Here is a 15,571-nt window from a genome sequence, read left to right on the forward strand (position 1 = left end):
ATAATTATATAGTTTTTTTAAGTTTATTTTTGCGGTTATAATATGATAAATATTTTATATTAAGGATATACTAGAACCGTCTGAAAAGTTCTTTTGGCCTGTGGAAAGTTCTGACATTGAAACAGATAAACCAAAGCAAGAAGAAGTAGAAGATTTAATGTCATTAAATGAACAATTGGAAATTTTAAATTTTTATTTGAGGCATACATACAACTACTGTGTTTACTGTGGAATAGTGTTTAACGATGAGAGTGATTTGATGGAAGAATGTCCTGGACCCAATCGGCAAGATCATTAAACTAGAATACTTATTAATGCATTTTAATATATGACCAAAACATAGGAACAAAGTCTTATAATTTATTAAATGTTTTGTACTTTTTTTTATAATAAAAAAATAATTCAGTATTGTATAATAAGTGAAATTTGACAAAAAAAAATATGAATACTTAAAAACAAAAAGGAATAAATCTTAATAACAATGCGGTCTGAAAGTACTTATAATGTTTAGAGGAACTTAATACGTAAATCATAGTGCTAAAACAGCTTTTTTCACAACAGATATATCGTTGGATGAAAACAATGTTTTAAATAGTATTCGGGCGTTTAGCCGCAGTTTCAAATTCTTTAGACCTGCGTAAACCAGTTTTTATGATGTCAGCAGGCATGCCAGCCAAACGAGCAGCGTTAAAACCATATGATTTAGGGCAAGCTCCATTTGCAAACTTATACAAGAAAGTAATTGTCTCTTGAATTTGTTCTCCATCCATTTCATTTGTTTCGTCATCTTCTACCATGCATGCCTGGAATGAAAAAGAAAAAAAATTAAATAGGTATTAATTTTCATCAGTTCATATATTATAAATATATTAAAAAGAATTTATACCATGTGACCAAGTGCAACTAAAGGGTTAGCCTTGAAATCTTCGACTAACGAATGGTAATGGTAGAAAATAATGTACGGCATTGTTTTTGTACTAGTTCAGTGACAACAGCAGAGGCGATTGCAGTCCCATCATAAGTTGACGTTCCTCTGCCTAAATAATAAAAAAATATATTATTTTATATACAGTGTGATCCCTTTTAAAGGTAACACTAAATTATTCTGTCCAATGACATTGGATTAATATGCGGTTTTCAGGAGGAGATAGGGAATGCCTAAATACACATTTTACGATGGTTTTTCAAATTTTTAACTTTTTTATTGTGCACATGTGCAAAATAACTTGCATTTTTTTAAATAGCAACACTTACTTTTAACAACAGATTTGGATAAACCGACATTTCTCAAATCAATTTGGTCCTTTTTACTATAGCTCTAAAACCGAAATTGACTAAATGACAACTTGTTAAAGTTCAGATTAAAATTATTGAATTTTTCAACAATCATCCTAGAATTATATAAATTGTCATGCAATTTTGAGTATTTTTTTTGTATTGCTCAAAATTAAATTTAAATTATTTAATACCTACAAATACAAAACAAAATACTTAAAATTGCATATTGGGTGGATGGTCATACGACTTGGTAATTATTAGAAGTTGGATATCCTTATATAGATATATTATTTTCTTATTCCTTACCATTCTCAAAGAAATATTGAATAATTTAGGTTATGTTTTAAATAACCCAAAATAAATTTGTTGATTTTCTACAATTTTCTACTTTAAAAGGGTCCATGGCACAGAAGAGCTTAAGAACCTATACTCTAGGTTAAGTAATTATTAAAATAAATCAATAAGAGATATAACACTTGATTTTTGTATAACCCAACAGATTGTCACAGAACACAAGTTGTTATTACATAATTGGTATTTATAAAATTTCCAATTTATAAATTATGGATTATGGTTGTGAAAATTTAGTGCAAGATTTTATATACATATTTGACAAATTTAAATTTAATCGTACAAAACATTATTGGATATGTTGTAATAAAGGTATGCGTGGACCTGTCATAAATAGGCAGCAAGTTTGAACATGCCAAAGTCCCATTGTTTAATAAGTTCATAATTATTTAAAATAAATAACTAACCCAGTTCATCAACTAAGACTAATGAAAACCGACTGGCATGATGAAGTATAGCCGATGTCTCACACAATTCAACAAAGAATGTTGACTCTCCTGCTATTATATTGTCATTGGCACCGATCCTCGTGAATATCCTGTCAATTGGATTGAGAACAAGACTTTTTGCAGGCACATGACAACCCTATTAAATAAAATAATTTTTTTTATCTAAATTATCAATATATTATACAACTTAAACAGATATCAGTTAAGACAGTAAAATCAGTTGAATATTTTAATTTGTTTTCGATTAGTTTTCTTACATAATATTTTATAAGTCATTAATCAAGAATAAAACAACCATAATGGATATTTAAAGAAAATTGTTTAAAGTATAAGTTATAATATTTATAACTTATTATACATATTATACCACAAAATTGTTGATGATTTGAATTAATATGACTATCTATTTTAAATTTTATTTTCCTAATATTATGATTTTTTTTTGTATAATGATGTTAAATAACGGAAAAAAAATTATTATAATTAATGATTAAGCCATGAGTGTGCTTCTTACCATATGTGCCATAACAGAGATAATACCAAGCTGCCTCATCAATGTAGACTTTCCTCCCATATTAGGGCCTGTAACTAATATCAAACTAGAATTCCATCTTCCATCTTCTTCTTTCCCTATGATTGTGTCGTTCGGAATAAAACTCTCGCTACCAGAACCGCATGGATAACGTCCTTCAACGAGCTCAACTAATGGCTAAATATTAAACAAACAGCATTCACACAATCTTAATTTTTGAATTGTACACAATAACTATTTTTGTACATATTTAAATCAAACAGTCGAATAATGATAACTAAATTCAAAGGGAATAAAAAAATTACATTAAGATTAATACAACTTTGAGTATAATAATGAAAACAATTTCAACGTTTTCAATACAGATTCAATATTACAATTTTAATACAGACCTTTTTACCAACAATAGCTGGAATAAATTTAGGAATACACATAACTTCTTCTTCACACCGGCAATATTCTGCTAATGACATGAATACATCTAGTGTAGCCAAACATTGGATGGCATTATTCCATTCCTCAAACTTGTCACAAAATCGCGAAAACACTCTTTCTCTAAGATCTTTCAATACATCTATTTTTTCTTGTTCATAACTCATCATTTTTTCCAAAAGTTCCTAGACAATAAATATCGTTAAATACCATATATAAAAATAATTTAAGTTACTAACTTTCGTACGACTTGTTGTGAATCTTTTGAATCCTTTTCTTTGGTTTTGAAGTTCATATCCTTCTCCAGCTCTTTTTGATGCAGCATCAGGTACTTCTAACTGATACCTTTTTTATCAGATCCAAAGTAAGTGACCTTCAGAATTCAGTAAAAAAATTAAAACAATTATATTTAAAATAGTTACAAATTACTTACATTACACCCAAAGTGTTTGCACTGTTCTTTTAAGTAAGATTTTAACTCAACATCAACTTCTTTAATTTTTTCCAAAACTCTGTCATACTGATCATCCATTCCTGGTTCGGGAAAAATACGACCATGTTTCATAGCTTCATCATGATCAAAAGAATTCTATAGACAAAGTAGAATTTAAATGATTACACAAAAATAATACAGATTAACATTTTTTGAGTAATAGTTAATAGATTATTAACATTATTTATGTTCTAATAAATAAAACAGATAACTATGAAATTCTTCAAATTACCTCAAAATTATCAAGAAGTTCAGTTAAATAAGGAAATACTCCAGGTGTAGAGTTGTTAGGATAATTACAAATAGCAGTCAATAAATTGGATTCTGAACTTTCTTTTTTGATATCAGCTTCTATAACAATAAGTATTCCATAAATTAATAATCAAGTATACGTTTTAGTTTATTAAAATTACTTTGAAATTTTTCCATTATATGAACACTTGTCCTAAAACCTTTCAAAATTGATATGAAATCAATTATTTTCCTTTTAGAATAAGTCTTCTCTTCAAAGTATATTGCTCTAGTTTCTGCATGGTTTGATTCAACTCCATTACTACTCTGAGAGTAAATCCTAAAATAATAATCAATAATTATACGATAAAATATATGTTTACTGTTTAATTTTAATTTGCCTGGAAAATAGACGTTCTAAATCTGGTAAACTAGCCAATTCTGATCGTATTTCATGCATTAAATCAGGAATAACAATTAAAGAAGAAATTGCATTTTGTCTAGCTTCAATACTGGATATTGTTGTTAATGGATTACACAACCACTGGTATAGTAATCTAAGAAATATTATTGCAAATTATTAATTATACAATGTTAAATTTAATTTATATAAAAAATTATTAATATACCGTTTTCCAAATGGCGTAGAGCAATGATTTAACTTGTTAAGTAATGTTCCTGTATTTGAACCTGCAGAGTTTTCTAATATATGCAGGTTTTTAAGTGTTATAGCATCAAGTATCTAAAAAACAAATGGTCAAATTCAATAATAAATTAAATCAAATTAAACTAAGTATTTATTTATTATCCAAACAACACTATATTTATATTAGTTTATAAGCTAAAAAACTCAATCTTAAATCTAATTTGGAATAATTTTCATTAATTTAATAATTTAATGATAAACATGAAATAATAAGATGGTTAAGAATCTACGCAAGCATAAATAAAAGCATATGAGACAAGTGTTATTAACTTAAATTTTAATTACCATATGTTTGCTGTTTATATTATCTTGATTGGACAGTTCAACAGATTCAATATCAACTGGCTTATATATGTCAAATCTTCCTCTGGACAAAAGTTGGAAATCCATTTTACATCGCTTTAAATACCATACAACAGCACCCAAACTACGAATACCAAACTCAGATTCATCATTAGCATTTAATTGTAAGTCAGAGTCTGAAATAAATTAAAATTTAAATAGGTTCTTTATTATTATTATTAATTATAATTGTATATATTGTACTTCTACAAACATATGACAACAAGTTTATGTTCAGCAGTTCCAATTTTGTAAAAGATTTTATATAACAGTGAATTGACTTATTATCAGTATTTAAAAAACACTGTTTAGTCATATTTTTTTTTATTTCATAATATTTTTATTTTTAAGTGAGCTATGGAAATTTTTAAATTGTAATATTTGACATCCTCATAACCTGCTTAAAAATTGAAGTATCATAAAACTTATGAAAAAAATAGCTCATGTTCTTAATTTTTAAATTTTATTATAGGTCTATTTTATACACTCTATACTAAGTTTATTAAAGCATACTTATACAAAATTGAAACTGTTAAACACAAAATGGCAATATGTCTGCAATCAGAGAAAACACATGCAGGTGTGACATCTACTAAATAAAGTTATATTTTGTTTATCATTATAATTCTAAAAAATAATATGGTGCATTTTAAATAATAATATTTACCACTGCCTAAAAATATTTTTAATTTTTCTGGATATACCACATTATCATTATTTTTAAAGTAGTCTCCTTCAGCTAAAGTAATCAAAGTTTTTGACGATGACCAAAATTCTATGTCAGGGATGAGTGCATCTTTAACAGCACCAGAGAGCATAGTATCAATAACTTTTTTGGTACGCACTGTCAATTTATTACGTTCAAATAAAATCTAAAAAAAAATATTAAGGTAGTTAGGCATGTATTATGTATATTGTTTAATAATTGGTGATTGTAATTTTGTTATAAATATTGGTTTGATATTATTATTTTTTTTTTTGTTTACATAATTGCTTGCAAATACAAAATTAAGATTTAAATATATCTAATTAATTAATTAATTAATATTTTGAATTGAATAGTATACATTTCTTAATTTAGTCATATTTTTTATTTTCCTCTATCTAACTTTATAATTGTCAGCTTAAATACTATTTAAATGATAAATCTAAAATTTTACCTAAATAATACATTTAATCATCATGAATATCAATATACCAAATATCATTTATATTTAAAATTATCTTGATAATATATATATATGAAAAATGACAATTATTATTGATTTTCATATAAAATGTATTAAGTTAAGACATAAAAAAATAATACATTATGTATTTACAGTAATATTAAATAAATAATAAATATTCATAGAATATATTATTACTATGTCACAGTAAACAATATTAAAAATTATTTTAATATTAAAGCTTGTTTAAATACTAGAATAAATAGGATTATCTTATTAGCATAGGTATGTAATGTAAATACTAATAAATACAGAATACAGTATAAATTATTTAAAAAAAAAGTTTACTTGTACTGGGGGATAATGAGCACACAAAGTTCTTAAGCGGGAGCAATGACAGTCATCTTCGAATTGTCCAAGATGAAAGAGACCAATAGATGTATCAATGAAGCACACACCGTATAAAGAAGTTGAACTACTCATTTCCTAAATAATAATTATAAATAATGTTTAAGTAAAAAATTAAATTAAAATATAAATAAATACTTTTTCAGATACAGCTATCAAAAATGAATTTTCAGCATCATTTGTTTCACCATCAATTATACCAAAAGTTCTGGTACCTTTGGTTGTAATACGACATATTTCACGCCGTACAACTTTATCAAATTTAGTACTCCTTTTTACTAAAAATACAATTATTTACTATAAAATACTATAAATTATAATACAATTTAATAACTTACAACTTTTACATCTTTCCGTCATCATATCCGGGGTTTCAGTCTGTTCTATACGAGCAACAGTATAACCTTTTTCTACTAAAATTGCTGAAAAACGACCGTAAGCAGTTTCTGGAAATCCAACATGAGCAAAGTCTCCCTAAATGCATTAATGTTCAAAAATATATCCAAAAACTTAAGATGAAAAGTTTTAATATTTTTATAAGAGAAAATATGATTATATTCTAATTAGTAATTATTATAGTCCAATATTCAATGTAAAAGTAATATTGGAGAACTTTTTTCTATATTTTATGTCACAGAGTTATTGAAAGGTAAACCTTAATGTAACAACCTCTCAAGAGGACATAAGTTCATCATACTTATATGTGTTGCCTCACTCTTAAAATTTTACAATATACCAAATTTGTATTCAATAGAATAAAATTGGTTAAGTTAATAAAATAGTAAATTAGTATATTATCAAACTTGAGTTAAGAATACAGTATGTGGTTATTGGTCCGTTTTAAAAATATTTTAATTTTTGAGCAAATTAATAGTATATAAAATATAGTAAAAACATAAATAATAATATAATATTCTTACCTTTTAGTTTGATAATAGGTTAATTCATTCTTTATAAAAGTTAATTACACAAAATTGATTTTGATTAACGTACATTTATCATATTGTTATATTGTAAAACAGGGACAAGACATGTATGTGTGAAATCCTTTTAAACAATACAGAGTGATCTTTTATCATAAAACACTATTATTTACTCATTATTTCAAAAAGTATTCATGTATTTGAAAATATTTTTTTACATAGTTCTAAGTTGTTAAAAAAACGTATTTATTAAAAATTATATGTTTAAATATTGTTTATCCTTATATTTTTTTGAATAACAACATAGTTTTAATTTCATATTCCAAAGCAGAATAATTTTCTGAGTATTTTAATACATAAAAATTGAATTTAGGACAAGTAGTTTATGAGTTATGCATATTTAAAGTTATGACAAGCGGAGTAGTGAACAAACATTTTGTGGGTTAACCCCGTATCACTCCACTACGCATATCAAAAACTATAAATACTTATAACTTATAAGCTACTCGCCCTAAATTTGATGTATATGTATCAAAATACTCAGAAATTATTCTGCTTTGGAACATGAAACTAAAACTCTATGTTGTCATTCAATAAAGTAAAAAACTTAAAAAAATATAAGGATAAAAAATATTTAAAAATATTATTTTTTTTAACAACTTGAAACTATGTAAAAATATATTTTTTAAAACATGAATACTTTTTGAAATAATGAGTGTTTTATGATAAAAGAATCATCCTGTGTATTTTAGAAATATGTATTTAGTAAGTGTTTAAAACATTTTAAATTTTCATCAAATATAAACTAATTATAACTTAACTATGACTAATAATAAATAATTAACACTGAATAAAATAGATTAACTATGTATATATACCTTCATGTATAAAAGATTAAGTTCTTTAGCAGTTGTTACAGCATCCATATGATACATCTCATAAAATTTTCCCACTTTAAAAAATAATATACAGTCAAAATGTTGTGCTTTTAACTCCCACCACTGTCGAACACCCTAATATAAATAAATTTAGTATATATAAATATAGTTATATAGTACTTATTTGATAATACATTTAAAAAGTATATTTACTGGAGTCAATGTCAGTTTAAAATCTTCTGGTACATATAATGTTCGAGGATTATAGTTAGGATCAGATGGTGATTTTTTATTAGCATCTCTGATTTTTTCTGGTTTCAAAAACTCAAGTTTTAAATGAGGCCAATTGTCATGATCAACTCCATTACCTTTGGTTACCTATAATCAATATATGTATATATATTTTTTAATTATACGCAATATTAATTTAGAATTTAAGTATAAGATAAAAATCATAAAAATAATTAGTTTACTTCTTTGATAGATTTGTCCACAGCAGGGGTATATGATTTATTAAATTTGGAGGATTTAGATTTTCCTACAGATTTTGTATTTTTCCCACTTTTTTTCTAAATAGTTAAGAATGTATTATTACATTAATGTGTATTAATGTGTTAAACAGTGATTATAGTTCAAAAAGATTATGATATACTTTGACAGGGGATACTTCTACATCTGATTCATCATCAATAAATGAATCACTGTCCGATAGTTCAGGACTTTCTTCAGATTCTGAATCATCTAAAGACTTCTCATCTAAAAAAAAAAAAATTACATAGATATGAAATACTAATAATATACACAACTTTAATTAAATCTGAGAACTTGGAACAATACACTGGAATAATGCCTACGTCATAGTCATAAATTTTATAATTTGGATCATTCGGATCCAAACAAACTAAGATGCCTAATGTATACAAAATAAATTATTAATTTAATTTTGTTTATTAAAACAATTTAAAACAGTATAACTCATTTTTTTATTTTGCATTTGTCTTTAGTGAAAAGATTTAATAGATTTAGTTGTTTTAAAAGACTATAACTTACAAACTTATTTTATTTTATATACATTTTAAATGTGTATTTTATTTTGTTTTGATCCAAAATGAAATTTTGATAAGGATTAATAACGCATGTGATGTCACACTATTCATCCATATTTAATTTATTTAAAACAAATACCTGGCTTATATTCATCACCAGAATCTTCTTCATCACCGCTCAAATCTTCTAATGCAAGCCTACGGCGTTTTTTCATAGGCAACTCTTCATTTTCTTCATTTTCTTCCATAGATTCATCTAAAAACAATAAAAAAATTAATGGCATATATTTTTCAATATGTTATAGGTTATTTATTTATATCTTTAAATTTGTTATATGCATAAAAAAAATACACAATTACAAACACTACAAAAAAGTTATATTTGGGCTAAATAATACTCTAGTTAACAACTATTATGGATAAAGTTCAATATTATTATAAAAACGATGATAAATCATACAAGTATTGAAACCATTTCCTATACTAATGTTGTATAATTGTAATACATGTAGATGATTTAAAAGAATTGATGTTAAAGCAATCCCATATTTCAAAATACAAAGGCTTTGGAAAACTTCATTGTAATATAATCTAATTAATCAATTTTAAATACATAATTATTTTATTAATAAAAATAGTATCTATAAGTAGGTAACTACTTAGATATATATTTAATTTAGTAAGTATAATAATAATACTTTTCTTACAAAAACTCATACTATTGTAAAATAAAATTAAGTGCATAATATTGATATCATAATGAATAAAAAAAATTACACATTATATTCTTTAAATGAGCATTTTGTAAATTGTATTTAAAATATTTGCTATTAGTTCTTGAATGACAATGACCACATATTTATCTATAGACATTAAAATATATAGTTTTAGGCAATCGAAGTATTCAAGTACAGATGCAGACACTTATTTTGTAAAGTATTAAAAATACATACTTGAATACTTGGTCAAAAATTATTTAAAAAAAAAATAAACATTTTAGACACTTCAGTGGTTTTGGTACTTTCAGGGTATATTGACTACCAAAATATTTAAATAAAAAAGTATAATAAATATTAAGTATAGGTATTAGGTAAAAATTATTTATAATTCATACAATTTGCAACACTTCATGTTCTTAAAAAAGTTAGACAGCTTCCTATTCTAACAATGGCAAACTAAAATAATTCATGTTCTCAAAAAAATATTTGTTAGATAGGTTCTAATTAATAATATAGCTGACAACTACTATGGACAAAAGATACCAAATAAACAACTGTCAACTGACTGATAAAATAAATGGTTAATGATCTAATCAATATATTATGTGGATAGTAAATTGTATAAAACCAAATTGAATTGATGATAGGTACAAATTACAAGGCGGGGATATAAAATTAAAAATAGATTCATGATTTTATTATTTGTTACTAGACACACTAGGTATACAAGATAGTCGATATAACCAGAATGATCATAGAATTTAATTTTGGAAATATTTAGGTAATTGAAATAACCTGGAAATACCATAGTTTTATATATGTTTTTTACTTCCTAAATCAATGGAAAAGTTTTTATAAAAATGTTCATGTTATAAGTATAAAAAATAAAAATTTACCAACTACATTTTTTTTGAAAATTAGTACATTATTAAAAAAGGTAGGTGCAGATATTTTAACAATTTATTAAAACACTTTGTTCAACTACTTAAATCAAAAGTATTTAAATAAATACTCGAGTAAGTACTTAAAAAGTATTTGAATACTTTCACTCGAGTACTTTAGATTAGTATAAGACTGGTTTTAGGATACATTGATGAAATATTTCAATGATAAAATAATAAATAGGTACCTATATAAGCTCAAAAAAGCCAGTAGTTTCCATGTGTGGTCTAACAGCCATATTTAGGCAGATACTGAGTAAACATTATTATTACTGTATGAAAAATTAATTAAAAAAAATTATTTTGTGTATTTATGTAAAAATATATATTTATAGAGTAATGTTAACTCGAATATTAATGAATATTTTCTATCATATGAAACTCTCAACTACTATAAACACTTATAAGTATCTATATTATTAATTATTACCAAGCGGTTTGGGTTTTCTTTTTTCAGTAGTTTTCTTCGTACTAGCACCATTGCTGATGGTTTTTTTTCCAGAACTTCCATTAACTGCAGATTTTGGTGTCCTCTTAGGAGTGACAGAATTACCCTTATTAGTATTCGATAACTGACGTTTTGACGGAGTCTTCGACGACACTACACCGTCAGGCTTAGGTGATCCATTCGCTTTAGGAGCTCCAGAGCTAGGTGACCTGGTAAAGTAATTGAACAGCGTATTTTTGGACATATTAATGGTTCAATAAGCACAAAAGTCAAAAGTATATAATGACTGATGACACGAGGGAATTCACTTTTGATGACCGAGTGCGGTACGGTTTATGGAAAACTAGAGAAAAATAGTGTACACGATGCGTTTAGATGTGAATACTCAATTGTCGCAGTAGTTGAACAAAAAGAAACTGGCACGAAAAACTCATTTCACGGACAATGTTCATCTACCTTCAACATGTAACATGTGTCGTACATACTACAAAAAACAAAATACAAAGTGTACTATATAAGTGCAGGTAGCATATCTTTGTAGGACAGAAAAATTAACCAAATTCAATATACATACCTTCTACCTGTAACCTATTGGGATAATGAATAATAATAATAATCGGAATGCTAACAACACATTTTGGCGGCAAATGTGAATCACCAATCATATTGACGATATCGTACTATAAATAATACACATGAACATGGTAATACAGTACCAAGAACAAATACGAGTGACACAAGTTATGAAGTTAGAAACGACATTTAAAAATAAAATATATTATTTTAAATATGAACAAAAAAAAAACTTTATATCTTATACCGCGGTTAGCTAATATACCGCACCTATCGCTTACGAATTTCAACCTATATGGAAACGTTACAGACGTTCGTATTTTCAAACGTTTACCGCTATTGCATTTTCCCTACGTTCGTTGTATGGTGTCAGTGGCGTAGCCAAGGGGGGGGGGGCTAAAGGGGCTATAGCCTCCCCGTGTTTTTTAAATTGTTTTGCATTATTTAAATTTAAATATGGAAATTGTTTTACAAATTTTAATTATTTAAAATAGTAAATACGTTAACAGCAAATCAACGTTAATATGTAATCAGTATTTTTGTTTTGTTTTTGATTTTCAATAATTCAAGTTAAAAGTATTTAGCCTTCCTCATAAAAAAATTCTGGCTACGGCTCTGTATGGTGCAGCTTTGTGGGGTCAAAATTTGTAAGTGACTCAACCAAAAGAGATTAACTGTTTTATAATACATATTGTTTTGCATTATACATTTAATGTGATCGAACTATCGAATAAATCAATATTCCAATATTTCCAATGAATACATTTTGAATTTTGTTGACAGATTTTAACTACCAGGGTAACAGTTAATGCCTTATTTATGGGAATCATGTCAATCACGATAGTATCATCAATAGAAAACGGATTAAAACGCTCTTTAAACAAGAAAAATACCTTAAAAAATGCTCTTGAAATTATTTTTAACATTGAAAAAATTTATTTAACTATATACATTTTTATTCTTAGGTGTTAATTATTCATATCATTTTCGTCATCTTCTAGTTCTCCTATCTTATTTTTACTCTGATAATTATTTCCAAAAAATGAATATACAATTTAGATAATTACATTGGTTATACTTTTACCTTGTGTTTCATAATAACACTATATAATCAGGTGCTACTAAATGTTTATCGAATTTTATCAATTCCTTTATAAAAATGACTTAAAAACATAAAAAACGCACAAAAAATGCTCTAAGAATCAGAAGTCTTAAAAACGCAAGAAAGTGCTAAATAAAAGTTACATTTTTAATTCCTTGATGTATTAAATTAACTTTGTGCTTGGAAAGCAATTTTTTCGGTTTGTTTAGTACAAATAATTTTATTTAAAATAATATTCTTTCTTAGTACATACAACTAAGTATATAATATATTACTTTATAGTATATTAATATTATTTACATTGTTTTCATTGTACATTTTATACATTGTAAAAAATATAGAATAAGTAACCGCTTCACTCGCCTTTTTGTTAGTTAATCGTACTTTACTAAAATACAGAAATATTATTTGTGACATAACGTGGAGCAGTCAAGAATTTATGAATATACAGTAGAAATAATTACAGGAATAAATATTGATACTTGTCTGAGATGCCTATTTATTATTTATTGATAAAATTGTGTATTAGGCACATTTTTGTATTTTAAACTTAAAACATTATATTTTATTTTTATATATTAATTATTATTAATAATGCTAATTAAAATTATGATTAATAATAATTGATAATTGATAATCATATAATCAAATTAAATATATTTTACTATTATATCATATCAATTAATTTTTACTTATATAATACAAGCTATATAACTCGATTTAACCCGGGAAAAAATTAACAAATTTAAAATACGGCGCTATATATAGGTGTAATTCGGTTTTAGACATTTTAATGAAATACTTATCTCTGTTCACGGGAAAATTGGTGTCGTGTACCACAAAATTCGATTGAGATGGCCAATCAGCTTGTGGTGGATTGACATTTGGTTATTTTTTAACGTGGTTCAAATTACTTTCTACAAATTTCTGATACAGTGATACCTGTAGAAATTATATCTGATTTATTTTGATGTATATCAGCAACTACGGGATGTCAAGGGCAAAGCAATGCCACGGGGCCCTCAACCCTTATAAATACAATTTGTATTTGAAAATAAATAAAAAATAAATTGAATAAAAAACATTTGAATTTTATTTTACAACTACTGTTAGAAGAAAGTGTAAAAAAAAACGATTAAAATATAAATTATGTAAAAATAGTGTGGTCCTCTACGCTCTGAAATGACTTGGGTCACCGGCGGCATGTGGCAGCCAACGTTTTTAAAGACATTTTGGATATGCCACTGGGGTTGAATATTATATGTATAATAAAAGATTGCGTTAAACTACACACATATTTTTCAAATTAACTGCATAATTTATATAACAAATTCTAAACAATATAAACTTATTTTTTTGAAACATTTTTCTCGAGTTAATAAGTTACAGTCTGTAAAATCTATTTATCTATATAAATCATACCCCATAGGAAAATTCTAACTTTTAAGTTTTTAATTTCAAAATTACGAATACTGAGAACACCTGGGTTTAACTATTATTTTGATTTTTAATTGACGGCAGGCTATTTATTTTGTATTGTAGCTGGGGAATTTATACGAGAATATTATTAAATTCTTATATTTAATATTAATTAATTATTAAATTATGTTTTCAGCTGATCGTACAATACAACTCAGAATAATTGCCAAATAAAAAACAGAAAATTAATATGTTCATTTTATAGTATTTAAAAAAAAAAAAAATTCTGGCTGCATTAAGAATAAATAGTTACGTTATTTGCTTAAGACTATTAACAACTCAAGTGTTATTCAAACATTCAATTTATATTTTTGTTAAAAGTTCTTACCTAAAGTTTACCTAGAACTTATTCGTCATTTGCGTTTATGTATTTTTGTTAAAAGCTCTTACCTAGTTTACCTAGAATTTGTTCACCATTCGCGTTTATATATAACTGTTTAGAAATGGATACGAACCACGTATTAAAAAAAATAGTCAATTTTTTTTGGAAAAAAAAATGTACATATTGCAATAAAATTAAATTGTTCAAGAAACTATATATATGTTCTTGTCAAATGGTTTGTCATAAGAGTTGCCACATGAAATCGATGGAAAAAACAGAAGACATTGTAGCTGCTGCCGCTCAATGTTCCGTGATAAAGCATGATGAAATCATCGGGCACAAAGGAGATGGTTTGGTAATTACAGAAAAATATCAATATCTAAAGAACCAAGTACAAAACACCAGCTTATTTGTTAACATATTGTAGATAAACCTATGATCCATATAATAATAATATGAGCATAATTTAATATACTATTACTAACAATTTGAATAATTGGATGGTTTTTATGAGAAGGGGCATTAGTCATTTTTTGACATTTTTTTTTTTTTTACGTAATTTTGTGTGAAATTTTACGCCCGATCGAATGGTAGCACTGCCGTGGTCGCACGAGAATTTGTTATCAGTTTATCCAGAATTTTAAAATTCGATATGACACAAGTCAAAATAAACTTTTTTTTTTATATTCAAAAGGGCACAAGTCATGTATTACATTTTAAATTTATATAATATAGCTATCCCCGTGCAC

The 15,571-nt window shown here is 25.7% G+C and overlaps 1 protein-coding gene across 1 annotated transcript; it reads right to left on the reverse strand.

The window, feature by feature from the left end:
• Positions 1–529: 529 nt before the first annotated feature.
• Positions 530–12,001, reverse strand: LOC113560561 (DNA mismatch repair protein Msh6-like). The gene is given in 26 exon segments (XM_026966504.1): positions 530–601; positions 603–803; positions 887–948; positions 951–1,037; positions 2,037–2,214; positions 2,593–2,787; positions 3,003–3,227; positions 3,282–3,394; positions 3,397–3,415; positions 3,476–3,631; positions 3,768–3,886; positions 3,949–4,106; positions 4,168–4,323; positions 4,396–4,508; positions 4,758–4,951; positions 5,482–5,686; positions 6,332–6,469; positions 6,530–6,669; positions 6,730–6,865; positions 8,193–8,327; positions 8,406–8,570; positions 8,666–8,761; positions 8,845–8,948; positions 9,378–9,494; positions 11,329–11,830; positions 11,921–12,001. Coding segments are annotated over 25 exon segments (3,546 nt in total). The 5' UTR covers positions 11,591–11,830; positions 11,921–12,001.
• Between the last annotated feature and the right edge of the window lie 3,570 nt (positions 12,002–15,571).

Source organism: Rhopalosiphum maidis, chromosome 4 (assembly GCF_003676215.2).
Source record: "Rhopalosiphum maidis isolate BTI-1 chromosome 4, ASM367621v3, whole genome shotgun sequence".
Lineage (NCBI taxonomy): Eukaryota > Metazoa > Arthropoda > Insecta > Hemiptera > Aphididae > Rhopalosiphum > Rhopalosiphum maidis.